Source organism: Corylus avellana, chromosome 11 (genome assembly GCF_965113065.1).
Source record: "Corylus avellana chromosome 11, dhCorAvel1.hap1.2, whole genome shotgun sequence".
Lineage (NCBI taxonomy): Eukaryota > Viridiplantae > Streptophyta > Magnoliopsida > Fagales > Betulaceae > Corylus > Corylus avellana.
In genome coordinates, this window is record NC_142500.1 from 6,391,130 (window position 1) to 6,417,086 (window position 25,957).

Consider the following 25,957-nt stretch of genomic DNA (forward strand, 5'->3'; position numbering starts at 1 on the left):
GGCTATCACCTTTATCACATCTCACGCATTACATCCCATCGACATCCCGACTCCGACCCCTCCCCCCCACCTTCACTTTTCTTTTCAATTTTTAGCACGATGTGGGTGTCTATCCGCCGACATTATCACTCTGTGTTGGATTTTTGTGTTTTGCAGGGGGTTTTGAGCGGTGTTTTCCTTGTGTTGTAAAGTTGACCATCTCCAGTGCACACCAACTGTTCGATAAAAGTCCCCAATCAAGCTCAATATGCCTAGAACCCGTGCTTCATCATCCCGGGGGTCCGAGGGCCAAGCTATTTCTCCCCCGTCCACTGTTGGAGAGCGGGAGCTGTTGTTTAAGACCATCTTCGCCATTTGCGAAGACTTCCAAAATCTTGTGGCGACTAAATGGGCGGTCGCCGAGTTCAAGCGAAGGTGGCTCAAGAAGCTGTTCAAACCAGTCACCTCCACTGCCTGCTGGAGGTTGGTAGTTGAATTCTATGCCAACCTTCCCTATGACTGCAACAATTTGGCCGCTCTCTCTTCAAAGGTGCAAGGCCAAGCTATTGACGTGACCAGGGCCGACATTACAACAAGTCTTCAATGCAATGAAGAGCACCCTCTAGAAGCGGCACATCTTGCCGAGCAACTGCCCCGATTCTATGTGGGGGAAATCATTGAAGACATGTGCCAAGGGCAATATGCAAATGCCCACCATAATGCTAGCAACCGATCCAAGTTACCCCAAAGGCTTTGGTTTGTGGACTCCATATTGCACCACAATGCCTTCCCTTTGGGACACAAAACTCAGAGGCGTGATCAATTTCTCCAGACCCTCTACGTCTTCCACAAGGATGCCTGGTACTCCATTCCCGACATTTTTTGGAACCAAATTCATAAATTCTGGAATGGAGTACACATTGGCGGAGGAGAGTCCACTCATTCATGGGGGTTGCCTTTCCTATACCTCATCACGCATATTCTTCGGAAAAAGGGCATCAAGGTCACCGCAGCAGACGAGCTAGTTACTACTACTCCTATATTTGGCATTCGCCAATGGAATAAGAGCAGCTCCCATATGCCTCGGGTACTCCTAGCACCAGCAGCTGGTGAAGAAGAGAGTGAGGCCGAGCCAATGGCCAAAGATGAGCCGGCAGCAGCAGAGGAGGAGGAGTCCCCAATCATTTTTCAAGCCGCATAGTACTGCTCCCTTAGTGAAGAGATGGCATGCCTTCTGATGTGGTATTTTTGTGACCAAAAATATCAATAATAAAAATAACCATTCGCAATAGGACGAATCTTTGTAGGATACGGCTACAGAGTGGGTGTCGAACCTCAAGGATTGCAGGGCTTTAATTATCAAAATTAAAAGATCAAAGTTAACTTAATTAAAAGAGAGTGATTTGTTTGTGTGAATTTAAAGTGCATAAAATAAACGAAAATAAAGGAAGTAAATATATGAGAGAGAGAGTAGGGTATTGATTTCACCACTATCCGCACATCAATGGATAACCATATTTAATTCTAGCAATTCTTTCTTTGCATGTTATAATTTAAACAAGAAAACATATAAAAATAAATTCATGCAATTAACGGAATATCATAACCCATCTTCGGTTAGCACGGATCGTCTACCTAAATTACACTAAACTAGGGTGTAGTACGATCCGTCTTTCCTAGGTATGGTCTATCTAACCCTATTGATTACATGCCAATTAATAACCATTGTATAACCATCATTCTTATAATCACAGAAAATAAGAATGATTTGAGTTCAATAATAGTAAAATAATTTCTACGACAAGATAAGAATTTTACTATTATTGAATTGGAATTAAAAACAATTGCATTTAATATGAAGAACAGAAATCAATTGTAGCAATCCTCAGAGTTATACAATCAACATGCATAAATTGAAAAACTAGAAATTAAATGCAATCAAACCATTGTGCTTGGAAAGGGTTACATCAATACCCCACAATTGGGTTTAGTTGCTTATGATCTTCTATGCTCCAAAAACAATTTTACTGAATTTTGCTCTAGAAAGCGGTGTGTCTGTTTACAATGTTTAGAGCCCTATTTATAAGGATTTGGAAAACCCTAAAACCTTAGAAATCCTCAGAAAATTGGAAGTCAGTCTCCTAGTCCAATTGGGAGACTGAAAACCAAGTCCATGCTGGAAAAGGATTGTTGCCGTGCTGTACACGCCCGAGTGCGCTCGATCCGAGGTCTTGTGCGCTCGAGCTTAGCTTTTGTGTGCATGAGCGCAGGCATGCGCTCGATCCTTGGCCGCAGACACTCGAGCGCAGTGCGCTCGATCCCAGGAGTACTGTGATCGATCCTAGATCCAGAATGCTCAACTTGTTGTCCTTTTAAGCCTAATTTCCAATGGTTTGTCAAACGGGACCTGAAACACAAAAACAAAACAAAATCAAACAAATAACAATGCTAAGGAATTAACATATGTAAATTAAGGGGCTTGAATGTGCAGTATTCGGCGCTTATCACCTTCGAAGAGAATTGGCTGATCAAAGAAGGGAAGCTCGGGAAGATAAAGCATTGATGGATCAATGACTAGCTACCTTGGAAGAATTGATGCGGACCATACTTAGCCGTCTACCACCACCATCTGGCACTCTACTTCTGGATAGCACTGAGCAGGGACTACCGTCTGGCTGAAGACGTAAAACTTAGCACTCATAGGAGGCACCCCATAGTCTATCCTTTTATTTTGTTTAGTGTGTTTTAAGATAATTTTTTATTTTTATTTTTATTTATCTTTAGTTTTGTTTCTTTTTACTTGTTTGTGTGTTTTCTTATTTTGCAGGGACAAGTGTGCTTCACTTCAAGTTTGGGGGTGTGCTATGAGCCATGCTTTCCAAGATCATGTCGACCATCTCCTGGGTACACTCTTTCTTTTATTTAGACACATTGGGGACACTGTGTCATTTAAGTTTGGGGGGTATGGGCACACATGATTGTTCACACACTTTGTCCCAATTTCAAGTTATTTGTTTGTTTAGTAGAAAAAAAAAAAAAAAAATTATGCATGTTCATGTTTGCCCTAAAATTTTAAGTTGATCTAAAAGAATTGTGGCTTGAATTCATTAGTGAGCTTAAAATTTTGAACACATGATCTGATGAGTGAATTTGTTAGTTTGGTTACTTGTTGAGGATAGTTAAAAAATCATATGTTTGATCTCATCACACAAGCAAATTAGCACATAATCTGTGAGGTATGACATGAGGTCTGATATGTGTGTTTCTGCATCTTGGATGAAATTGGATGACTTATTTGATGACACTGTGGCATATATATTGTAAAAAGAAAGAAAAAAAAAAGATGTGAAATAAATGATCATTGATGGCTTTTCACTGAGTAACTGGACCTCTTGCCTTAAAGCATTGAGTGTTCACGTTAAAAGGTGAAAAATGTTGATTTGATCAATGTCATGGTTAGTTTGGTTTTGTAGCATTTTTCACTCGAGTTAGTAGGTCCTTAGGGGTGTCTCTACACCTAATGCCCTAAAACCATCCAGTTTGGGAGTCATTGACTTAACACTCGCTACAATGGTCAATTAGAAAGCTTAAAGGAACCAAACATTGTACAACCTGACCAAAGAAAAAAAAAAAAAAAAAAAAAAAAAAAAAAAAGAGAAAAAGAAATATGCCATTGTTGTTCATTCTAATAGGAATTTCAATGAATTTTGAGATATGGAGACATTTCACATTGGAAAGATTTGGAAGCCTCATAATTTTGTGCTAGTTCACTTTACGCTGTTTTCAAACTTGTGACGTTTTAGCATGTCCTTTGTAAGTAATTGCACTTTGAGATTCCAATTCATTGTGAAGATGGAGTTCATCTTTTTAATCTTGCTTATGAATGAAAATCATAATCTTGAAGTGATACTTTAATTTCTAGGATAACATGAGCTGTGCATGATGTTTGTGGGTAACATTTCTGGAAAACTCGCACGAGACTTCACTCGTCCTCTAGGAAACTCCTAGAGGTTTAAAAGGCTTGTTGCATATGCTAAATGCAACCGTACATCCCATGAAAGATGGATTTATCCTTTTGTTCTCTGTTTTTCACTTTTGTTGTTAGCTTTGTATTGCTAAGGGACTAGCAATATGTAAGTTTGGGGGTGTGTTAAATGCTAAAATATTCATATTTTCAGCCCTTAACTTGCATGTTTTAATCATTTGGTTTTAGTTAATTAGATCATTTTAATTCTTTTTTGTGTTTTCCATATTTTTGTAGGCTTTTGGAAGAAAATGAAGTAAATCTGGAAGATTTGGGCTCAAAGAGAGAAGATGGGAAAAATGGGAGCCCCTAACACTGTAATCGATCATAGGTTACCTGCGATCGAGTGCAGTACCTGAGAAGACACAGCACGAAGCAGGCAACCAGCAATCGAGCACACAGTAGAAGAGGCCCGATTGCAGCCCTGCGATCGAGCGCACAAGGGTTGCGATCGATCGCACCCGTGCGCAAGAGACACATCGAGCTGCGGCCAGAGTGTCATTCTTTCCATATTTGGATTTTCCAACTCTCAATTGTAATAGGTTTTGAAACCCTACGAAATTCCTAGGTTTACTAGTTTGTCAAGGACTTCTGAAGCCTATTAATAGACCCTTAAGCCTCTAGAATAGGTATGCTTTGTAAGGAGAAGAATTGGAGCTCTTCAAGTTCAAGTTTCAGTTTTATTGTTTTCCTTTCTTTCTTTTATGAAGATGTTTAACATCAACTCGATGCGTAACTAATTTATTTAGTAGGGCTAGATTGAAGCCTTAGTTATGTTTTGTTAATATTCAATATTGGCGCCTTTGTGATGATCTTGTTATGATGTCTCTTGATTACTATCTAGTTTCATGAATTCCTCATGTGTGTGTGCCTGATCAACATGTGCATGTGGTATGGACTAGTTAGTTAAATCAATTTGGATCAACGAGTCTTGGGTTTAACATAAGTAACAAAAGATATTCACACCGGATTCTTGGGTTAATCAACATGGGGAATCGGGAGTAGACACCCATGCCCTAGGTCTCATGTGTTTTTCGATTTCTACAGTTTTATACTTTCTTAAAGAACAACTTAGTAGACACCCATGCTAAATCCTTTAAGAAAGAAAATAATTAGAGTAGACACCCATGCCTAATTCGTTGCTTAGGAAAATCAATAGCTTAAGGAGTAGACACCAATGCCCTTAGGTTGACAAACATTAGATATTCATAACATGATCAAAACATTGGCATATTGATATATTAGCTAAATATAATTAGTGGTGGATATGAAAGCCCTACCATTTTATCATTATCAATTTAAATCCAGTCTCTTGTTTTATTTCACTTTGGGAATTAATTTTAGACAAGTTTCAGCAGTCTTAGTGGGAATGACCCCGTATTTGCACACTATACTACTATATTGACCCCGTGCACTTGCGGGTAAAACATCCAGTTATTTGCCTATTAATTTAGGTAGGTAATTTTGAACAACACTACATATAGAAAGAAAACAGGATTAGAGCCTTCGGTGGTGTCCCGGCAGCGAAGCTCCGATGCCTAAGTTAGAATGTGAGAAAGGAGTGTATAAGCAATCAAAGTTTCTGAGCCAAGATTGCACTTGTATTTATAGGCATGGAGTAGAGTTTGTTTCCTGTACGTTTCGGGATTCCTATCCCTCAATACCTGTTTCCCAGTTATTTGATAAGGGTAAGGATTCTTCACCACTTTGTGATCTTAGTAACCTAAGATCCCGGGATAAGTGATAAGGCTTTTGTTTGAGTCAGATAACCTTTTGAATTTGAATGGTTATCTATTCCGTTTATGTAGGGACAATTTGTATGTTGACCGCTATCCATTTTGTAGAAAGCTTTTTTAAATGTGAGATAATGATCACTTGTAGAGTTTGGATGGGTTATACTCCATTATGCTCCTTTGCCATTCGGGTATAGTCTCGGTAACTGAGACCGAGACCGCTTCGGTTATGGCAGGTCGTGTTAAAGTTTGGATGGGTTCTTCAGGTTCTTCCATGTCTTTAGTGGTTGTCGACGCTATCCGAGCTAGCTGGTCCACTCTTTCATTCTCTTCTCTCGGGATCTTTATAATACAGAATTTTTTGAAAGAATTCTGCAAATCCTGTACTTTTGATAAGTACTACTTCATTTTATCTCCTTTGGCTTCGAACTCTGCTCAGATATGTCTGACAATTACCTGCGAATCGCTTCGTAACTCGACAAACTCAACTCCCATCTCACGAGCTAAGCCGAGTCCTATTAAGACTGCCTCGTACTCGGCCTCGTTGTTAGTAGTCTTGAATTCCAATCTCAAGGAGCTACATAACTCCTCCCCCTCTGGAGTGATTAATACTACACCGGCCCCACTATTCTTCCTGGTTGAGGACCCATCCACATAGACTACCCATGTCTCGTCTCCCTACCATTCTTGGGTGGTAGGTAAATTGCTGAATTCTGCTAAGAAATCAGCCAGTACCTGCCCTTTGATAGTGTTCCTTGGGAGGAACTCAATATCAAATTCTCCGAGTTTGATTGCCCAGTTAGCTAATCTGCCAGACAGATCTAACTTCCTGAGTACTTTCTTTAATGGATACTCGGTCAAGACTCTTATAGTGTGAGCTTGAAAATATGGGCGGAGCTTTCTGGACACAATAGTTAGCGTAAATGCCAAGTTCTCCATTTGAGGGTACCGCTCCTCAACTCCTCTCAATGATCTGCTAATAAAAAAAAAAACTGGCTTTTGTATGCCGTTTTCTTCTTGGATAAGGGCTGCACTAACCACTGTTAGGAAGACAACTAAGCATAAATATAGTGCTTCTCTAGGAATAGTTTTGCTTAACAGGGGTGGACTTACCAGATATTTCTTCAATTGCTCAAAGGCCTCTTCACACTCTTCAGACCACTCAAATGATTTTCTTAAGATTTTGAAGAATGGAAAACACTTATCGGTTGACCGAGAAATGAATCGGTTCAACGCTGTGATCCTACCTGTCAACTGTTGAAGTTGTTTCATATTTTTAGGGGATTGCATATCTAAGACTGCCTGGATCTTCTCAGGGTTAGCTTTTATTCCTCGGTTTGACACCATATAACTGAGAAATTTTCCCGACAAGACTCCAAATGCACACTTCGCGGGATTTAACTTCATTTTGTATTGCTTCAATGTTTTAAATGTCTCATGCAGGTCATTTACATGGTCTTGTGGTAGCACACTCTTGACCAGCATGTCATCAACGTAGACCTCCATATTGCGTCTGATTTGGTCTCGGAACATTTTATTGACCAGCCTCTGATATGTCGCTCCTGCGTTCTTCAGACCAAAGGGCATGACTTTGTAGCAGTACAAGCCTCGGTCAGTTATAAACGCGGTCTTCTTGCGATCTTCTGGATGCATGTAGATTTGGTTGTAACCAGAGAAAGCATCCATAAAGCTCAACAGGTTGTATCCACCAGTCAAATCTACCAACGCATCGATACGTGGTAGAGGAAAGCTGTCTTTTGGGTACGCTTTATTGAGGTCTGTGAAGTCCACGAACATTCTCTACTTCCAGTTGGATTTTTTGACCATCACGACATTGGCCAACTAGTCGGGATAATATGCTTTTTCTATAAACCGAGCCTTGAGTAGCTTCTCTACCTCCTCGGCTATGGCCATATTCTGCTCTGGAGTAAACTTCCTTCGCTTTTGTTTCACTGGCTTCATGCTCAGATTTACATTGAGCTGATGGAGAATGTCATCGGGACTAATTCTCGGCATGTCTTCATGAGTCTATGCAAATACCTCCAGGTTTTCTCGAAGAAAAGTTACGAGAGCGTCTCGGATTTCTTAGGTGAGTTGTGTTCCGATCTTCACAACTTTGCCTTCCTCCAGTCTCACCACTTCTAATGGCTCGACCGGTTCCCCTTTAGGGGGGTCTTTGCTTCTGCTACCCATCGTGCCGATTGTAAATGGAACCAGATCTGAGTTCTTCTTGAGGGAAATGTTATAACATTTCCTCACTGCGGTTTGATCTCACTTCACTTCTCTGACCCGTTCTTCCGTAGGGAACTTCATCATCAGATGGTAAGTTGAAGTTACAGCCTTCAAATTTTTGAGGGATGGTCGACCAATGATTGCATTGTCAGCAGATGGTCGATCGACCACTAAGAAATCCACCATGGTCGTAGATTGCTTGGGATCTGTCCTTGTAATGACCAAGAGAGATATGAGTCCTATCGGTTGGACTTGCTCTTCTGCAAATCCTACGAACAACGAATCAAATGGTTGGATCCTATCACGGTCAACACCCATCTGCTTGAAGACTGACCAATACAAAATGTCAGCCGAACTGCCATTATCCACTAAGATTCAGTGGATATAATGGTTGGCCACCGTCAGCATTACTACCAACGCATCATCATAGGGGATCATGACCCCATTGGCGTCTTCTTCAGAGAAGAACATAGCCATTAAATCTTTCTTCGCAATCTTTGGAGGTCTCTCTACAGACAAAACTTCATCTTCAATCTGCGCTTTTCTTGCATAAGTCTTTCTAGATGAACTGGATCTTCCTACTCCAGCTATTCCCCCCTGAGATAGTGTGGATCTCTCTCACTACGTCTTGATGTCGAGGTGGATGAGCATTCCGATCGTGTCTTGGTTCTGCCTGCTAATTAGGTATCGGCTCGAAATACCGATCATCCCTCGGCCTCACTTCTCGATTTCTAAGGGCTTCTCAGTTTTCTTCGAATAACGGTGGTTCTTGAAGGTTTCTTCCTCGGTTTCGCTCATCTACCAGGAATCTCACCAACTTCCCATTTTTGATGTGGTTTTCAATTTCTTGCCTTAGGGTTATGCACTCCTCGGTTAAGTGACCATGGTCACGGTGATACTCGCAAAACTTTTTAGGGTTGCGCCTTTTAGGGTCACCTTTCATCTTACTCGGCCATTTGAAGGCAGGATCTCTCCTGATCTCCATGAATACCTCGGTCATGCTAGTATTCAATGGGGTGAACCTCGGGCTCTACAGCTTCTGAGGATCCATCCTCGGATACGATAGGGCTGTCTTTTTCCCTGACTTCTTCACATTCTTCTCTTCTTTCTTTCCAAAGCTAGCCAGTATTGTCTTACCAGCACTACCCTTAGCTTGGATTTCTTCTCGCTGAGACTTCATGAGAGCCTTGACAGTTTCTTCTTGATTAATGTACTCCTTAGCCTTATTCATGAATTGGCTGAGAGTCACTACTTTTGGAACTTTTCGCTAGCTCAGCCATCAACGGCCCCTCAGCCCTCACTCCATGCATCAAAGCATCGAGTATTGTCTCCTCATTCAGGCTTTCAATCGTTAGCTTCTCCTTGTTGAATCTTAGCATGAATTCTTTCAATGACTCATCCTTCCCTTGAACAAGGGAGAGTAAATAGGCCGAATTCTTCTTCCTCTTCCGGGTAGCCAAGAATTGACTTAAGAAGAGGCGCCCTATAGTTTTGAAGTCATCTACTGAATTGGCTGGGAACCTTCCAAACCAATCCTTGGCTACTCCAGCCAAAGTTAGGGGGAAGGCCCTGCACGAAATCTCATATGGGGTGCCATGGAGGATAAAATGCGCGCGAAGACTCTCCATATGCTTCGTGGGATCTCCTGTGCCATCATAGTTACTAACTCGAGGCATCTTGAACTTGTCAGGTAGGGGAAAATTCATGACCCGAGTGGTGAATGGCAGATTTGTGTTCTCCATGAGCTCCCCTCTAGTGGACTTCTCTTCGCCATTAGCCATCACGCGAGCCATCTCTTCATATTTCTTCTTGAGATCCTCCAGGTTAGCATTAACATTGCTTTCGTTATGCCCTTTGTTGCGACGATCCTCTTGGCAAGATTGCTCCCGTCGAGATCTAGTATGACGAGACCTCTTAGGGTTTGTCTGTTGGCAATTCTCTTCGTTCTGGACAGTTGTGTGATGGCTGGCTTAAACTGAACTCATATCATCTTCGTGGTCATGACCCTGGATCTGCTTCCCTCGACGGATCTCCTCACATTTCTCTTTCTCACGCCTATCCTCAGGCTTTTTAGCTCGCTTTTTTGCCCGCTCTTGATCCCTCCAGCTGTTTCGGCCTTTGGCGATTGTAAGCCTGGTGTCGAGATCTTCATTCTACTTTTGTAAGGCATTCATAGAATCAGTTATCTGCTTCATAAAATCAGCTAGATTAGGAGGAACTCCGATTGCCGAGCTGGGTATGTCGGCTTGACACTTTTGTTGAGAATGGGAACGTGTAGTCACCATATCGGAGTAATAGATGATGAGAATTGATTAAATGAACGATATTCCCACAGACTGTTCCAAATTGTTGATGCACAGTTTTTCGAGATGGTGATATGGCACGCCTTACAGGGGATGTTGAGAACTTTGAGGATACGTCAGGCTACACACAGAAAGAAAACAGGATTAGAGCCTATGGTGGTGTCCCGGCGGGGAAGCTCTGATGCCTAAGTTAGAATGTGAGGAAGGAGTGTATAAGCAATCAACGTTTCTGAGCCAAGATTGCGCTTACCTTTGATTGAAGTTGAGACTTGTATTTATAGGCATGGAGTGGAGTTTGTTTCCCGTACGTCTCGGAATTCCTATCCCTCAATATATGTTTCGCAGTTATTTGATAAGGGTAGGGATTTTTCACCACTTTGTGATCTCAGTAAGATCCCGGGATAAGTGATAAGGCTTTTGTTCGAGTCAGATAACCTTTTGAATTTGAATGGTTACCTATCCCGTTTATGTAGGGACAATTTGTACGTTGACCGCTATCCATATTGTAGAAAGCTTTTTTAAATGTGAGATAATGATCACTTGTAGAGAGCTTTTTTTTAGAGAGCTTTTGTTGTGAAATGACTGGCCTACCCTCGGCTCTTGACTATTTTGCTCTCGAGGAGTTGAGTCTCGGGTTCGGTGACTGATAGGAGAAGTCTCAGACTCATGTCCAAGACTTCCTCGGTTTCTGAAACCTCTTCGGATTAAGCTGTCCGAGGCCTTGTAGGGTGTGCTGTCTTGTTGAGATCGGGCTTAGGACTCGTTGGGCTTTAAGAGCTGATCCATGACCCAACAGAAGGGCAAACCCAAAACCAACTTTCCCAATGGAAAACCTCTTCTCTTCCACTCTTGGATACTGTCATTAGTATTAGCTCCATTCAATCGGCCATGCAGAGCCGCATGAAAGTGCGTGACATGGTCCTTTCTGGCACGTAATAATCGTACGCTGTAACATGCACCCAATCCAAGTTCCTCTTTATCGACTCCATTGGGTAACTCTCTGAATTACCCAAATCCGGCAAGTATTTACCGGCACCGGCCATGACCAAGAGCAGCCCTCTGTTGCTAGAGTTTCTTGCGTCGGAATCCACGGCAACTCGCCAGTCGTTGAAAAGGGTAGCTAAGTTGGCCATATCGGAGCTTTTGCTTGGCAAAACCCCAAAGAGAAAGCGGTCTAGGCCATGGAACCCATGAAGCCTAGCTGTTCGTATAAAAGATTGAATGAAAGAATTTCTGTAAGAAGACTGGTTTATCATTGAAAAGAAGGTCGAAGAGAATTCTCCGCCAACCCATATCGACAAAAGCATTGTAATGGTCGGATTCTTCCACTTCCGCTTGACAGTGTCGGTGAAGGTAGAGAATCGTTGTTCGGTGGAGGAGTTGATGGAGAGGTGGTAGGTCGACGAGTTATATAAGTGAAAGCGAATATTAGGTGGGTGAAAATCAATTTTTAAATTTTTTTTTTTTTTTCAAAATGGCATTTTAGTAACTTAAGCTCAAAAAACGACGTCGTTTTGCATTTTTCATCCAATTTGACGGTGTTGACTAACAGAGTGGCCATATTGTAACTTTTTGGTAGTTTGGGGGCTACTTTATCACTTTTTGAACATTAGAGGGCTAAAATGAAAATGACTGACAGTTAGGAGACTAAATTATATTTTTCCCAATAAAGAATGGAATACTTGGCCTTAATTCTTACTATGCAATTTCCATAACTAATTATGTGCTTAGATATTGTCTAATCTCTTATTTTTTTAATGTGAATGAATAATAGACTAGGCTTATGACAACAGAAATTAAATGAAAAGTTAAGGCCACAAGATGGCTTAATCTATAGTTCAAGGGTCCTAATTATCCACCGAAGCCAACGTAATAAACATCTAAAGCCTAATCTTTTTGCATCGATTGAGTGAGGCACATACAAGTCCTGAAAAAACAATGCAAAGCCACATTAGGTCATTCACCTACACTTCTCTAAATTTCTAACTAAAATAATTAAAGATGCACTACTTTTCATATTTTAGCTAGTCACTTTTCAAAAACATCAAACATCAGCTTATCTAAATTCTTCGGTATTCTATTAAAATAATTTAATTAATAATTTTCTACCTTCGTTTGTTTTGACGTAAAATGATTTCTGAAAAACGTTTTCCGTATTTTAGGGCGTTTGGCGCGACGTAAAATAATAGTCAACGGAAGATATTTTTCTGTTTGACTGAAAATTCTTCTTTAATTTTTGAAAAATTGGTTTTCGCTTTTGAAAATCGTAGAACATTTTTTGAGTTTGTACGTTTCATTCTCAAATCAATAGACCCAGCCAAGACGTCACCAGGACTCTGATAAGACTTCAATAGGCCATCGTTTGGACCTAGCTAAAACACAACTGGACCTGCTCAAGATTCACCCGAGGCACCACTGGGACTCAGTTGGAACTCGCCCAGGACCCCGTTGGGACATGACCTGGACTCGGCCAAGGACTATTGTAATATATATATAAAATTTTTTGTAAAAAACATTTTGCATCGAAACAAATAGAGCTTTAGTTTTTGACAAAATGTAGCTATCTCTCTCTTTCATGCGCTTTGCAAAAACAACGAAAATCACTGCCAAACTCTGATCCATGAAAAACCACGATGCTTGACTAGACTTGGCAAAGATTGTTGTGGAACATGGCAATGTGGTTGGCTGAGTTGAGACAACAAAAGATGGTCGAAGATAGAAGCATCGTAATCTTCTTGTTGTTGATGAATTTATTGATAGCTTTGAAAGAGAGAAGTGATAGGCCCAGCTAAGCTCCTGTTATAGGACATGGGGTGCCTGGAAAGAGAGGGGGTCGGGACTCTAGACTGCATGGGCAGGACAACCCACATGGCATCTGAAGTGGGGTTGGGAGCCCCGGAACCCAAGGCAACCTCGTAAGATACAAGACAAAACGTATAAGTAACAGCAGAACCAGGTAATAATTTACTCTCTTTTACCACTACACTAGATATACTTTCCTAACCCCTCACAAAAAGTCTGAACTAACTTGGGCGTCCGAGTAGCTCGGCGAGCTTCTAAGCCTTGTATTTGTGACGTGCAGTCAATCAAGGATTAACAACATACTCCTAGAAGCCAGTTGGTAATTGGTTAAAGATTTGTATATCGACGTCGGTTTTGTTTGGTTAATCAGTATAAATATTTTTTTTCTTCAGTTAACCGAATTAACCAATAATAATTTTTTTTTTCCTAGAATGATGATTACAAGGGCATTAGCTAGGTTTTTTTTTAATAGAACATATGTATGATGAACTCTTATTGTGTTAATTAATTGGCCCATTTAAAATTTGTTTGGTTCAATAAGCTATTTTAGTCCCAAAATACAATTTGAGTCCCAAAAACAATCAATTTTTTTGCCAATTAAAAGCTCAAGGTTACCTGATTAATCAAACCGATTTTAACCGAAATATCCGTTTAATCGAAACTTTCAAAATATATCCTTATCGATCCATCAAATAGACCTATCAATTTTATGAAATCAAGTAGACCCAACCCATCAAGTACTTGCGTCTATCATGAGACAAGTAGTGAAGCATATGAGACAAGTAACACCGTTCAAAAATTAGACAAAATAGAAACGAAAGTAGCAACTTCATTTATGAGTTGTTCATGAGCATCATCACCTACCATACTATTTTTTTAAAACTAAGGATCCCATTTAATCATCTCACATTAAATTACGTATACAACACAAGTGTTTAACCCTAGAATTTATTCCTCGTAACCGAAAGCACCATCCAGCTCATAAAAACAAAGGTGGCAAAGAAAAACCATCACTTTCATAAGGTCCTAAAACAGGCTCTTCTCCATCAACCTAAAATCCTCTTCCTTTTCGTGCAAATCTTGGAACCATTCGTCATTCGTGTTTGATGATGTAGAAAACATGTAAATAGATTTTCTTTGAAGCTTCATTTTTTTTTTCCTATGAAACAAACACGCATTTGCTGATCTGGCATTTATTTTTTATGGGAAAATTACATTTTACTCTTTCGAAGTTTGGGGTGATTTTCAATTCGATCTCTAATGTTTCAATTTTTGCAATACACCCCCTAAACTTCTAAATTTTTGCAATTCGACCAATTTTATCCAAAAATTTCAATATTACCCCCTAATTTTTTATATAAAAAAAAAAAATGAGGGAGCAAAAATGGCTAAATAGTGAAGGGGTGGCTATGGCCACAGCTAATTTTTTTAAAAAAATTTTTATAAAAAATTAGGAGCAATATAAGAATTTTAAGATAACATTGGTCGAATTGTAAAAATTTAGAAGTTTAGGAGTTGAATTGCAAAAATTGAAATATTAAAGGTCAAATTGAAGATTGCCCCAAAACTTGGGGGTATAGTGTGATTTCCCTTTTTGTATTAAAAAAGAAGCACGTTGGTTCCATGAAATGCAATGGAGCCACCTTGTAGTTGTAGGAACTTGGAAGACGCAAGAGCTTGCTTTGATTCTCCCTCTGTTGGGCTTAGAAGTCTCAGAACCTAACACCCTTTTCCCCTGAGATATTAAACACCACAATGCTCTCTTTCTCCCCTCTCAACCGCCACCCTTCACCTTCACTTTCACCACCACCGCCACCGCCCAAACCCTCTCTCTGTTCTCTCTGCCCTCTGCACCACTCTCTGCCTTCCAAACACGCCGCCGCCGACTTCTGTCTTCGGCGCCGCCGACCTTTCCGCGTGCGAGCCGTCGACGCCCACCAGCTGCTCGACTATGAGTCGAAGCTGGCGGCAGCCCATTTCCAGAGTAGCCAGCACCTCAAAATCGCCATCATCGGCTTCGGCAACTTCGGGCAGTTCCTGGCGACAACCCTGGTCAGCCAAGGCCACACCGTCCTCGCCCACTCTCGCTCCGACCACTCCCAAACCGCCAAGACCCTCGGAGTCTCCTTCTTCTCCGACCCCCACGACCTCTGCGAAGAACACCCAGAAGTCATCCTCCTCTGCACCTCCATAATTTCCACCCAACGGGTCCTCTCCTCCCTCCCCCTCCACCGATTCAAGCGCAGTACATTGTTCGTCGACGTTCTTTCCGTCAAAGAGTTCCCCAGAGACCTCCTGCTCGACCTTTTGCCCCCCGATTTCGACTTGATTTGCTCGCACCCAATGTTCGGGCCCCAGAGCGCCAGGCACAGCTGGAGCGGCCGCTTCTTTGTCTACGAGAAAGTTCGAATCGGCAACGAAAAACCCAAAATTTCCCGGTGCGAGAAATTCCTCAACGTCTTCGCGAGAGAAGGTTGCAAAATGGTGGAGATGAGCTGCGCCGAGCACGACAAGCACGCGGCGGGGTCGCAGTTCATCACCCACACGGTGGGCAGGGTGCTGCAGATGCTGAGCTTGGAGTCGACGCCCATTAACACAAAGGGTTACGAGAAATTTTTGGACTTGGTGGAGAACACCGCCGGAGACAGCTTTCATTTGTACTACGGATTGTTCATGTACAACAAGAGCGCGCTGGAGATGGTGGAGAGGTTGGATTTGGCTTTCGATGCGTTGAGGAATGAGCTCTTTAGCCGGCTGCATAATGTGGTGAGGGACCAATTGTTTGAGAATAATGCAGCCAAGGTGCAGAATTCGCAGGATGGTTGCACCGGCCGGTTGCTCAAGTGGTCTCTGCAGCCTGGAAATGGAGCTGCATTGCCATCTTCTTCTTCGTTGACTTTGAGGTAAATGTCACAAAGCCTTTTTTTTTTTTTTTTTTAATTATTATTATTATTATTATTATTATTATTTATTTATTACTTTGAAACAAACATGGTTATTTATGCTTAAGCCATGTATACAAGAAATGTAGATGATGGTTGAGATTTTTGGTGTTCATATAAATGATGGAATTAGACAAAAAGGAAAAGTATACGTACACTCCTCAAACAATAGCTTTATTATTAATGGCTTTCCAAATTATTGATTAAGTCTATCTCTTTCAAACAACAAAATATCCTTTATTAAAAAAAAAAAAAAAAAAAAAAAAGCTTTAAAAGAGTTACTCATTCTAGCCGGGGGTGGCTGAAACCACTCCTAAATGGCCTGAAGTGGTTCAATAATCCATTTCAGTTCGGTTGTCGTGAAGCTAAAGTTCGAACAAGTATGTGCATTATGCAAATTTGGGATTGGACTCGTTAGTTGGTTTTTTTTTGAAACTAGAGGTTTTAAATCTCAAATCCCCGAAAGATTTAGGGTGAGGGTAGATTCAAGGAAGCTCTTGTTAGTGCTCTTAGAGCATTTTAAAATTGCATTGAGAAATAAAGATTCTAGAGTTTAAATGAGATTTATATAAAACACTTCATTTGAAAGTTTTTTTTGAAAGTGCTTTCTTTTTTTTATTTTTTTATTTTTTAAGTAAAAGAAAGTCAAAGAAACATTTTTGAAAATTTTTGTCGAACAAATTCAACTTTTTATTTAACACGTTTTAAAATACTAAAAACATTTGTAAGCTACTTCAACCATGCTCCAACTCAATCCTAATCAGCATTCCTAGTGTTTCCTATTGGTACATCTTGCTTTTCTAAATATACTAAGAAAAATGTGGAGTTAGTCCACTGTGACAGGGTGGAATTTTCTCTCTCTCTCTAACAATGTGCTCCACGCGCAACCCTCTATCAAATTAGCAATTTAGATTAAAAAAGAAAAATTCACTTTAGTTACCGTACATTTTGAAAAAACCTTCATAAATTTCAAAAACTCTCAATTTAACGTCCTTAACTTTTAATTTGATTTAATTGACCCTATTCTGTCAGATTTTAAACGTTAAAAATGATAAAATGACTTTTATACCCCTAAATTTTTTATAAAATTCTAAATGTACGCTTAATTTCAAATTTTAAAAAAAAAATTGACCCACGCTGTGACCCAAGTAGGTCTTGGCTAAAGATCCACGTTGGGTCCCAGTCGTGACCTGCATGGGTCAGGTTGTGACCTAGCTGTGGGTCAGTAGACCCACGCTAAGTCACAATTGTGACCTAGCATGGGTCACGACCTGACCCACGGCTGGGTAGCCGCTAGACCTAGACGTGGGTCTCCTCACCCACGTTGGGTCGTGGCTAGACCTAACCGTTGGTTTCTTGACCCATGGCGGGTTGCAAGTGTAAGTCTAGCTTGACAATTTTTTTCCTTTTTTATTAAAAAGAAAAATGAAGGGTATTTTCGCTTTTTAGGCATTTTTGTTAACAGCTAAATCTAACAGAGGAAAATGAGATCAATCAAATTAAAAGTTCAGAGGGATTAAATTGAGAGTTTTTAAAATTTATGAGGTATTCTTTAAACACATAGTAGTTCAAGAGTTTAAAAAAAAAAAAAAAAAAAAGTCGTATATAAAATACTTAGGAATATGCAATTAAAACACACTCTAAATAGGAATAATGGACCCATGCATCTGAAAATCAATTTTAAAAAAATTGAGAGCGACTACATTCTTATTTAGTCACGGAGAGTGGTCGAACCATCCTCCAATGCCCATGGGGTGTCTGAGATACGTCTTGGGTGGCCATACACGATACTTTCTAAAATTGAGGCAGCAATTTTGTTTGATTTTAAACCACAAAAAGTATAAAAAACACATTAAACCCTAAAATTATTCTTCATGACCCAAGAGCATGGACCACCCCATTAAAAACGGTTGGGAAGAAAACCATCACTATTTTCCATTGATTTTGAAGAGTAATACTTTAAGTAGGACTTTTGATCATCTTCTAAAGGTAATGTTGCTTTTAAAATGATTATTAGATCAAAATCCTATAATAATTCTTCTTAAACTTAATAATAATTTTAAAAATCATATTACTTATAAGAATAAAAAAAAAAAAAAAAAAGAAAAAAAAATTCCTACTATAGTATTACTCAATTTACTCTTCCTTGAGAATCATCTTCCTTATCTTGGAAATTTTGGAACCATTCTTCTTTGACATGGACATGGTATTAAAGATAAGGGTAAAGATATAGAGCACGCCCGGCGTGCTTCAACAGTGAAGCACGCCGGCCGTGAATTTTTTTTTTATTATTTTATTATTTTAATTTTTTTGAAAAAAAAAAAAAAAAAATTTTGGCCTGGCGTGCTTCACTGTTGAAGCACGCCGGCGTAAGTTGTATCATGACTCTAAAGATAAATAGGTCAATAAGTTCTCCATATCCTTGTACAAATTTAAAGACTGAAATTTCCTCTAAACCTGTATGAAAGAAATATCCTCCGACTCATGTAAAATAATGCCAAGTGTCTACAAATATTTAAAAGGCACATTAAATTCTTAACCTCATTAATAGCAGTTTACTAATTTAGACTAAATTTAATGTGCTTTTTAAATGTTTATAAACGCTTGATACTATTTTATATGAGTTGGAGGATATTTCTTTCATACCAGTTTAGAGAAAATTTCTATCCCAACTTCAGTATATCAATCATTAAATTTATATGTCCATTATTAATTTATATAGAGTTCACATAAATTTACAAATTCTAATATATGTATATATATATATTTTGAAAAGAAACAGATCTAATGAGATTGACGGAATATAAAAACCTTATTAACCCCAACAATTACCGAGTAATAAATGTTCTTTGAAGCTTCACTATCCTCTGCCGTTAAAGTCTACGTTTTAGAGGCTGTTATCTAGCTGTTTGATGATGTGACATATTTTGCACCTTAAATCTTTTATAAAAAGTCTGAGCCGTCAACCGGATACTCGAGAGATCTGGATCCAATCAAGCATGTGCAGATCTGGCACGTTCCTTCCATCAGATCAAAGGTTTAATATTTTATTTTCCTTCAACATTGCTCGGTTGCGGCATAAACATATTCACTTCTACAAAAAAACAAACATCGACGAGGCATCCCTCAGAAAACGCCACAATGCTCTCTCTCTCCCCTCTGCACCACCCTTCACCGTCACCTTCACCTTCACCGCCGCCACCCAAACCCTGTCTCCCCTCTCTCTGCCCTCTGCACCACTCTCTAACTTCGAAACCCGCCGCTGCCGCCTTTTCTCTTCGGCGCCGCCGACCCCTCCGCGTGCAAGCTCTCGACGCCGCCCAGCCGTTCGACTACGAATCGAAGCTGGCGGCCGTCCATTTCCAGAGCAGCAAGCACCTCAAAATCGCCGTCATTGGCTTCGGTAACTTCGGGCAGTTCCTGGCCAAAACCCTGGTCAGCCAAGGCCACACCGTCCTCGCCCACTCTCGCTCCGACTACTCCCACACCGCCAAGACCCTCGGCGTCTCCTTCTTCTCAGATCCCCACGACCTCTGTGAAGAACACCCAGAAGTCATTCTCCTCTGCACCTCCATAATTTCCACCCAACGGGTCCTCTCCTCCCTCCCCCTCCACCGATTCAAGCGCAGCACATTGTTCGTCGACGTTCTTTCCGTCAAAGAGTTCGCCAGAGATCTACTGCTCGACCTTTTGCCCGCCGATTTCGATTTGATTTGTGGGCACCCAATGTTCGGACCCCAGAGCGCCAGGTGCAGCTGGAGCGGGCTTTTCTTTGTCTACGAGAAAGTTCGAATTGGGGACGAAGAATCGAGGATTTCACGGTGCGAGAAGTTCCTCAACGTTTTCGCGAGAGAAGGTTGCGAAATGGTGGAGATGAGCTGCGCCGAGCACGACAAGCACGCGGCGGGGTCGCAGTTCATCACCCATACGGTTGGAAGGGTGTTGGGGATGCTGCGCTTGAAGTCCACGCCCATTAATACCAAGGGTTACGAGACATTGTTGAATTTGGTGGAGAATACGGCCGGAGATAGCTTTGATTTGTACTACGGCTTGTTCATGTACAACAAGAGCGCGCTGCAGATGTTGGAGAAGTTGGATTTGGCTTTCGAGGCCTTGAGAAATGAGCTCTTCGGGCGGTTGCATAATGTGGTCAGGAAACAGTTCTTTGAGAATGCAAAGAAGGTGCAGAATTCTCAGGACAGTTACACTCGGTTGCCCAATTGGTCTCAGCCTGGAAATGGAGCTGCATTGCCATCTTCTTCTTCGTTGGCTTTGAGGTAAAAGTCACAAAGCCTTAGATTTGGTGTGGAATTAATCTTGGGTATAGTTTGTTTTTGGGATACTTCATTCCTTGCTTCTTTGCTCTTAGATTTGGAGAGCAGTCGAAATGAATATGCCTGGCCCAATCTGATATTTTTAGCAGTAGGAGATTTTTTTTTTTTTTTAATTAAAATTTTCACTTTGAAACAATATGGGTTATCAAAAAAATGAACCAGAGGATGAGAGAAGCTTTCTTATTATGGTTATTTATGCGTAAGCTTTGTATACAAGATTGTAGAAGATGGTTGAGATTTTGGTTCTTCTATTTGATTATTTTTGGTGTTGATAGCTGTGATCCTGGTGGAATTACATCATCTTGGTCAGTTACCATGGATGAATGATGGGATTAAAAATATTTGGATTTGAGGATGAATCATGCTGCAAGGACCATGTTCGTAATGATTTATATATAAGTTTTAATTCTAATATTCAGGTCTCAGGATATTGCTCAACCGTATGAGTACAAAGGGCAGATCTCTGACTGCGTTGAAGACAGCTCGAAGCTAAAAATTGCGGTTGTTGGATTTGGAAACTTCGGCCAGTTCCTTGCGAAGACCTTTGTACGCCAAGGTCACACAGTTTTGGCACATTCTAGATCGGAATACTCTGATGTAGCTAAAAAATTAGGGGTTTCTTACTTCTCTGATGCTGACGATCTTTGTGAAGAGCATCCTGAAGTGATTCTTCTTTGTACTTCCATTCTTTCTACGGAGCAAGTTCTGAGATCATTGCCGGTTCAGAGATTGAAGAGAAGTACTCTGTTTGTTGATGTACTGTCTGTGAAAGAATTTCCAAGAAGTTTGTTTCTTCAACATTTGCCGCTAGATTTTGATGTTCTCTGCACGCATCCTATGTTTGGACCTGAGAGTGGTAAAAATGGGTGGAATGGTCTTCCTTTTGTTTATGATAAGGTTAGGGTTGGAAGTGATGAATCAAGAGCATCACGGTGTAACCGGTTTCTTGATATTTTTGCACGAGAAGGATGCCGAATGGTGGAAATGTCTTGTACAGAACATGATTGGCATGCTGCAGGGTCGCAGTTCATTACCCACACGATGGGAAGGGTTTTGGAAAAGTTGGAGTTGGAGTCAACTCCGATTAACACAAAAGGCTACGAGACTTTGTTGAATTTGGTGGAGAATACTGCAGGGGATAGCTTTGATCTTTATTATGGCTTGTTCATGTACAACGTAAATGCGATGGAGCAGCTAGAGAGGTTGGACCATTCCTTTGAATCATTGAAGAAGCAGCTCTTTGGGCGATTGCATGGTGTTCTTCGGAAGCAACTGTTTGAGAATGCTGAGAAGTTCCAAGTATTGTTGGAAAAACGCATGTTGCCAAAACTATCTGAAAGCAGTGCTGCGCTCACATCTTCTTCGGAGGCTCTTGATGTCCAAAAGAACTGAGTTAAATGTTACAGCTATTTTGGTAAGTGGTACTGGTACTTTTCTTGTTATCTCTTTATTAGTTTTAACTTTTAATTCTTCTTGTGGCCACTTCTGCCAGTTCTTTCATGGTTGAAATTTAACTTCTTGTACTCCTTGTTGTTAGAATAAAAGACAAAAAAAAAAAAAAAAAAAAAAGAATTCATGGGTTTGAAAGTTTGAACCCAGACCTTTTTAAGGTTGGAGGATTATGGCTTTGCTAGGTTGCATCTTACTTGTAGCAAGTGGCAGAGACACTCGCATGATATTTTTGTTCAATATTCAGATCTTTAATAGTGATATTGCTAGTACCTAGAGTTGGCAATACAAATCCAGTTTGAATATTCAACATGCTAGGATTAAGTATCTTATGCACTTATTATCCTCGATGAAATTTGGTTGCTCGATGATACGGATATAAAATATCTGGTGCCATTGATTTTTTTTCACCCTCCCTTCTATGTGTCTTTAAATGCTATCATTTGTGAGGCAAACTAAAAATAAAATATTTGTACATCTAGTTGCATAGGAATTTAAGTGTTTTCAGAAGATCTATTATTCACCTATTATCAGTAAATATATTATTTTGATGTTGATTAGGATTGCTATTGTTCTGAACTTCTTGGAGCTGTGTTATGGCAGCAACTTGATCTGTGTTCAGCTGAATGCCTATTAGGGTGTAAAATTATCTGTACTTGTAGATGCATATAAGAATTGTTTCTTTAATCAATATGCTGAAGACAGTTGTTCGGTGTTGCAGTTATGATTATTATGACGTGAAATATAGATCAATGGATGCACTAGTATGAAGTGATTTGATTCAAGGACAGGAAAGGTTAAGATAGAATGAGGGTTGGGGCAGCTAGAGAAGACATTGTGGCCTGTAATGTGAAGGAAGATATGGCCGTTGATGGAGCTGAATTTTTGATCGTTTTTCTATGGGAAATGCTAGGTGCTCTCCTGATGTTCTTCTAGCAGAGCACCTAACATTTCCCTCTCCATTTAGGTTTTGATTTTTTGGAAGCAGGTTAATGTATCATTTGTTAGAGTAATAGTTATGGCGTAATTTGAGAAAGAGTGACATGTCTCTTGTTCCCATCTTCATGTGAATTCTGATACGAATGAATAAATTCTTCTTATTTTTGGTACCATAATTGTTGGAAATACAAAAACTAACCTGTATCCAAAGATAAAAGAGAAACCAAAAAGAAACAAACAAAAAATCTTCCTCAACATTTTCCAGAGATGCTCAAGGATTTGGATACATTTCCTCAGATCGACTGCCATCAAGCTGTTGCCATTATTATGTCCATTAAAATCCAATGCAATCATCTTTAGGTACAAACCACAAGAAATTAGGACAACACAAATTAAATCTTAGCTGCATCAATTGGTCTCTTCCCATGCTGGTAGTACTGGAAATAGATACCAGCATAATTTTTTATCTTCTTGTATAATCTTGGGCTTGACGCATTCACTAGCCCATCAATCGGTTCAATCTCATTTTCTGGTTCTGGAATGCAGAACACGGCCAAAGAAATCCTCTCCCTTTCTGAGTTTGTCACCACTCTGTGTACTGGGCTCTTGAATATTCCGTTACTCATTATCTGTGTATCATACAGAACCAGTTAAAGCAAGCAAACCATTTATAATGAAACCTCTGCTTTTTCCAACAAAATGTTTATTTCCTAAGGCAGAATCTGTAGTTGACTATTGTGAATCGAGCAATGATTCCTTACAAGTGAACATGCTGCTGCTAGTTGGTACCAGCTAAAACAATGGGCATTGGCATATCAAACCTGAAAGCTACCCTAATTTATATTAGGGTTCATTTGAGTTTGCAATTTCAAATAGTGTGATTTGAAAATTTGATTTTTAAAAACGTAATTAAACATTTAATAAAATTGCAGTTTAACTTTTAAAATAGTTCATTTTTAAAAACACTCATTTAAAAAAATGCAAATATTTCTATTTTTTCAAATCGCAATTTTAACTTGCGAAATCACACTGCTAAACACACTCTTAATGAAGTCTAGCTTAATAGAATTTCTAGAATGTGGGCACTGTTTAGTCCACTCTGGAGCATGATGAATATGACACAATCTGAGCCATAATGGTTACCTCTGCTTGATCACCAACATTAATGAGAAGGGCCTCAGAAATGATTGGAACTTTAAACCACTGATTGTCTTTCTGGAACTGAAGGCCTTCCACTTCTTTGTCTTGCAAGAGAATAGTGATTCCTGATCCATCTGCATGTGGTTTGATCCCAAGAACAAGATCTGGCCTTGGACATTTTGGATAGTAGTTGAATTTTGCAGTCATTTTTGCTCGTTCTCCATATTGCTCCAAAAAGCAGTCATCCTCTAAGTTCAGTGACCTTGCCATGCCCTTAAGGACTACTTCAGTTACTTTTCCCAACTTGATGGTATAATCATCTAGAATATCCCTGCAGTGTTTGTGAACAATTAAATCAGATTATTTCTCATGCGTCTAAAGTAAAGAAATAATCAAGTTTACCATTTCATATTAGCTTAAGCGTTTGAAATAAATGATGATTTAACAATCCTCTCGAATGGCCGGTTGCCGACACTTCTGAGATGCTGCCTCTGCAAAGGTATCAGGTTCTTTGACAGATACGATAGAAGAAAGAAAAACATGGTATCAGACAAAATGTCCGGAGTTCGAATCTTGTCTTTATTATTCACCTTCAATTTCAATCGAGAAGTTTTCAAAACTTTAGGATTGAAGCCAGAGCAGGCAGAGGAGCATGAACACTAATAGCAGTGATGGTAATTCTCATCTGTTTAATCACTTTTTATGCCTTCTAATGTACTTTTCTGAAGTTGGAATTTTTTTTCTCTCCGTGTGTACATCTGCTTAAACAGAACTTGAATGACTGAAGCCGATTTATACTTCACCACAACTAACATGAACATCAATATGCATTTAAATAACTGATAATCTCCTAAAATTGTTCTTCTTCTTGTTTAAAATTGTTCTTCTTCTTGTTTTTTTGCAGATAATAAGTTAATGGGGATACCTAAAATCTTCTGGAGATTCAGGCCAAAACTTGAGCCTTCGCTGGTCTTGTGGACTTACAGTAAGATACAATCGGTCAGTCCAATCAAGCGTCTGTTGCTCAGAGAGGATTATGTCATTTCCATACCCTTCAATGCCATCAACTTCTCTCGAGTATTTTCTCTTCACTGCCATTGGAAGATGGAAAAATTGCTTCGTAGCTTCACGAACTTTGTCTAGAAATGAATGTGTCATACCATGGTTTATTGCCTGAAACAGCTCAGACAATCGTTAGAGCATGCATGTTCAGTAAATTCCCAGGAAAATCAAGATCCATGAAGTAGATTTAGAAGTTTGGTTTGAGGATCGATCTAGATAATACCTGGCAGCAGCCCCATGAGCTTAGAGCTGATCAAAGTTTCAGGAGCTCTTCTGTGCTGGTTGAGAAAGATGAGAGCAAAGCAAGATCGACGACCGGAATCTGGACCAGTGGAACATCCAGGACTCCACCGTCGCCACCCTTGTGAATATACTTTTCTGGAAGTTGGTCGCCATTGATGACCAGCTCTTGGACAGCTTTGGGTGGCAACTCTTTCTTGGCAGATTCGGCCATGCTTGCTTGTATGAAGCACTCTGTATATGGATATGGAGGTATATAATCTTCAGGGTTGGTTGACTTATAGAGCATGAGTTCCAACGAGAAAAAGGTTTTGTTTTTTGTTTAGTCAAAGGATAAGAACAAGGAAAATTTGACTTCGTACACGTGTGAGAAGGTATACTGAAGACTATGCAATTTCACGGCAAGCGGCCATTATAAATTCCTAATTTTCGAGTTCAGCCATATATATATATATATTTTAAAAAAAAAAAAAAAAAACTGTGATTGAATAATATAATATAAATAAAATAATTAAATATTTTATTTTTTATTAGGTTAAACTCTTTAAGATAAGAAAAATACTTGAGGTATTACAATTTTGACTATAATTTCTTATAAATTGAGATAACGGTCTATAATTGATAAAATGATTAAAAGTATATCATTGACAAATCAAATTTTTTGCTTAATTATTTTATTAATTATGAAATTTCATGTCAGTTTGGTGTGATATCATGTTTTTGGTTTATTTATTATTATTATTATTATTTTTGGTTACATATTATTTTATTAATTTTT

At 39.7% G+C, this 25,957-nt stretch overlaps 4 protein-coding genes across 5 annotated transcripts; 2 read left to right on the plus strand and 2 right to left on the minus strand.

Moving 5' to 3' along the window:
* Window positions 1–8,007: 8,007 nt before the first annotated feature.
* LOC148583039 (uncharacterized) lies at window positions 8,008–8,968 on the minus strand. The gene is made up of 3 exons (XM_088511506.1): window positions 8,771–8,968; window positions 8,383–8,565; window positions 8,008–8,286 (listed from the first exon to the last, which is right to left on the minus strand). The coding sequence occupies exons 1-3, from the start codon at window positions 8,966–8,968 to the stop codon at window positions 8,008–8,010; spliced, it is 660 nt and encodes a 219-aa protein (XP_088367632.1).
* Window positions 8,969–14,828: 5,860 nt separating this feature from the next.
* LOC132165126 (prephenate dehydrogenase family protein) lies at window positions 14,829–15,980 on the plus strand. Its single transcript, XM_059575621.2, has one exon. The coding sequence runs from the start codon at window positions 14,829–14,831 to the stop codon at window positions 15,978–15,980; it is 1,152 nt and encodes a 383-aa protein (XP_059431604.1).
* A 3,028-nt stretch (window positions 15,981–19,008) lies between these two features.
* On the plus strand, window positions 19,009–24,849 carry LOC132166651 (arogenate dehydrogenase). 2 transcript variants are annotated; one of them, XM_088511787.1, is made up of 3 exons: window positions 19,009–20,292; window positions 20,769–21,763; window positions 24,782–24,849. In XM_088511787.1, exons 1-2 carry the CDS (start codon window positions 19,157–19,159, stop codon window positions 21,739–21,741), a joined length of 2,109 nt encoding a protein of 702 aa, XP_088367913.1. In that variant the 5' UTR covers window positions 19,009–19,156; the 3' UTR covers window positions 21,742–21,763; window positions 24,782–24,849. The 2 variants fall into 2 exon arrangements, with proteins under 2 accessions (XP_088367913.1, XP_059433484.2); XM_059577501.2 differs by lacking the exon at window positions 24,782–24,849 and adding an exon at window positions 22,520–22,610.
* On the minus strand, window positions 22,519–25,567 carry LOC132166155 (jasmonate-induced oxygenase 4-like). The gene is made up of 4 exons (XM_088511788.1): window positions 25,163–25,567; window positions 24,803–25,050; window positions 23,881–24,208; window positions 22,519–23,366 (listed from the first exon to the last, which is right to left on the minus strand). The coding sequence occupies exons 2-4, from the start codon at window positions 25,033–25,035 to the stop codon at window positions 23,130–23,132; spliced, it is 798 nt and encodes a 265-aa protein (XP_088367914.1). The 5' UTR covers window positions 25,036–25,050; window positions 25,163–25,567; the 3' UTR covers window positions 22,519–23,129.
* Window positions 25,568–25,957: the final 390 nt, after the last annotated feature.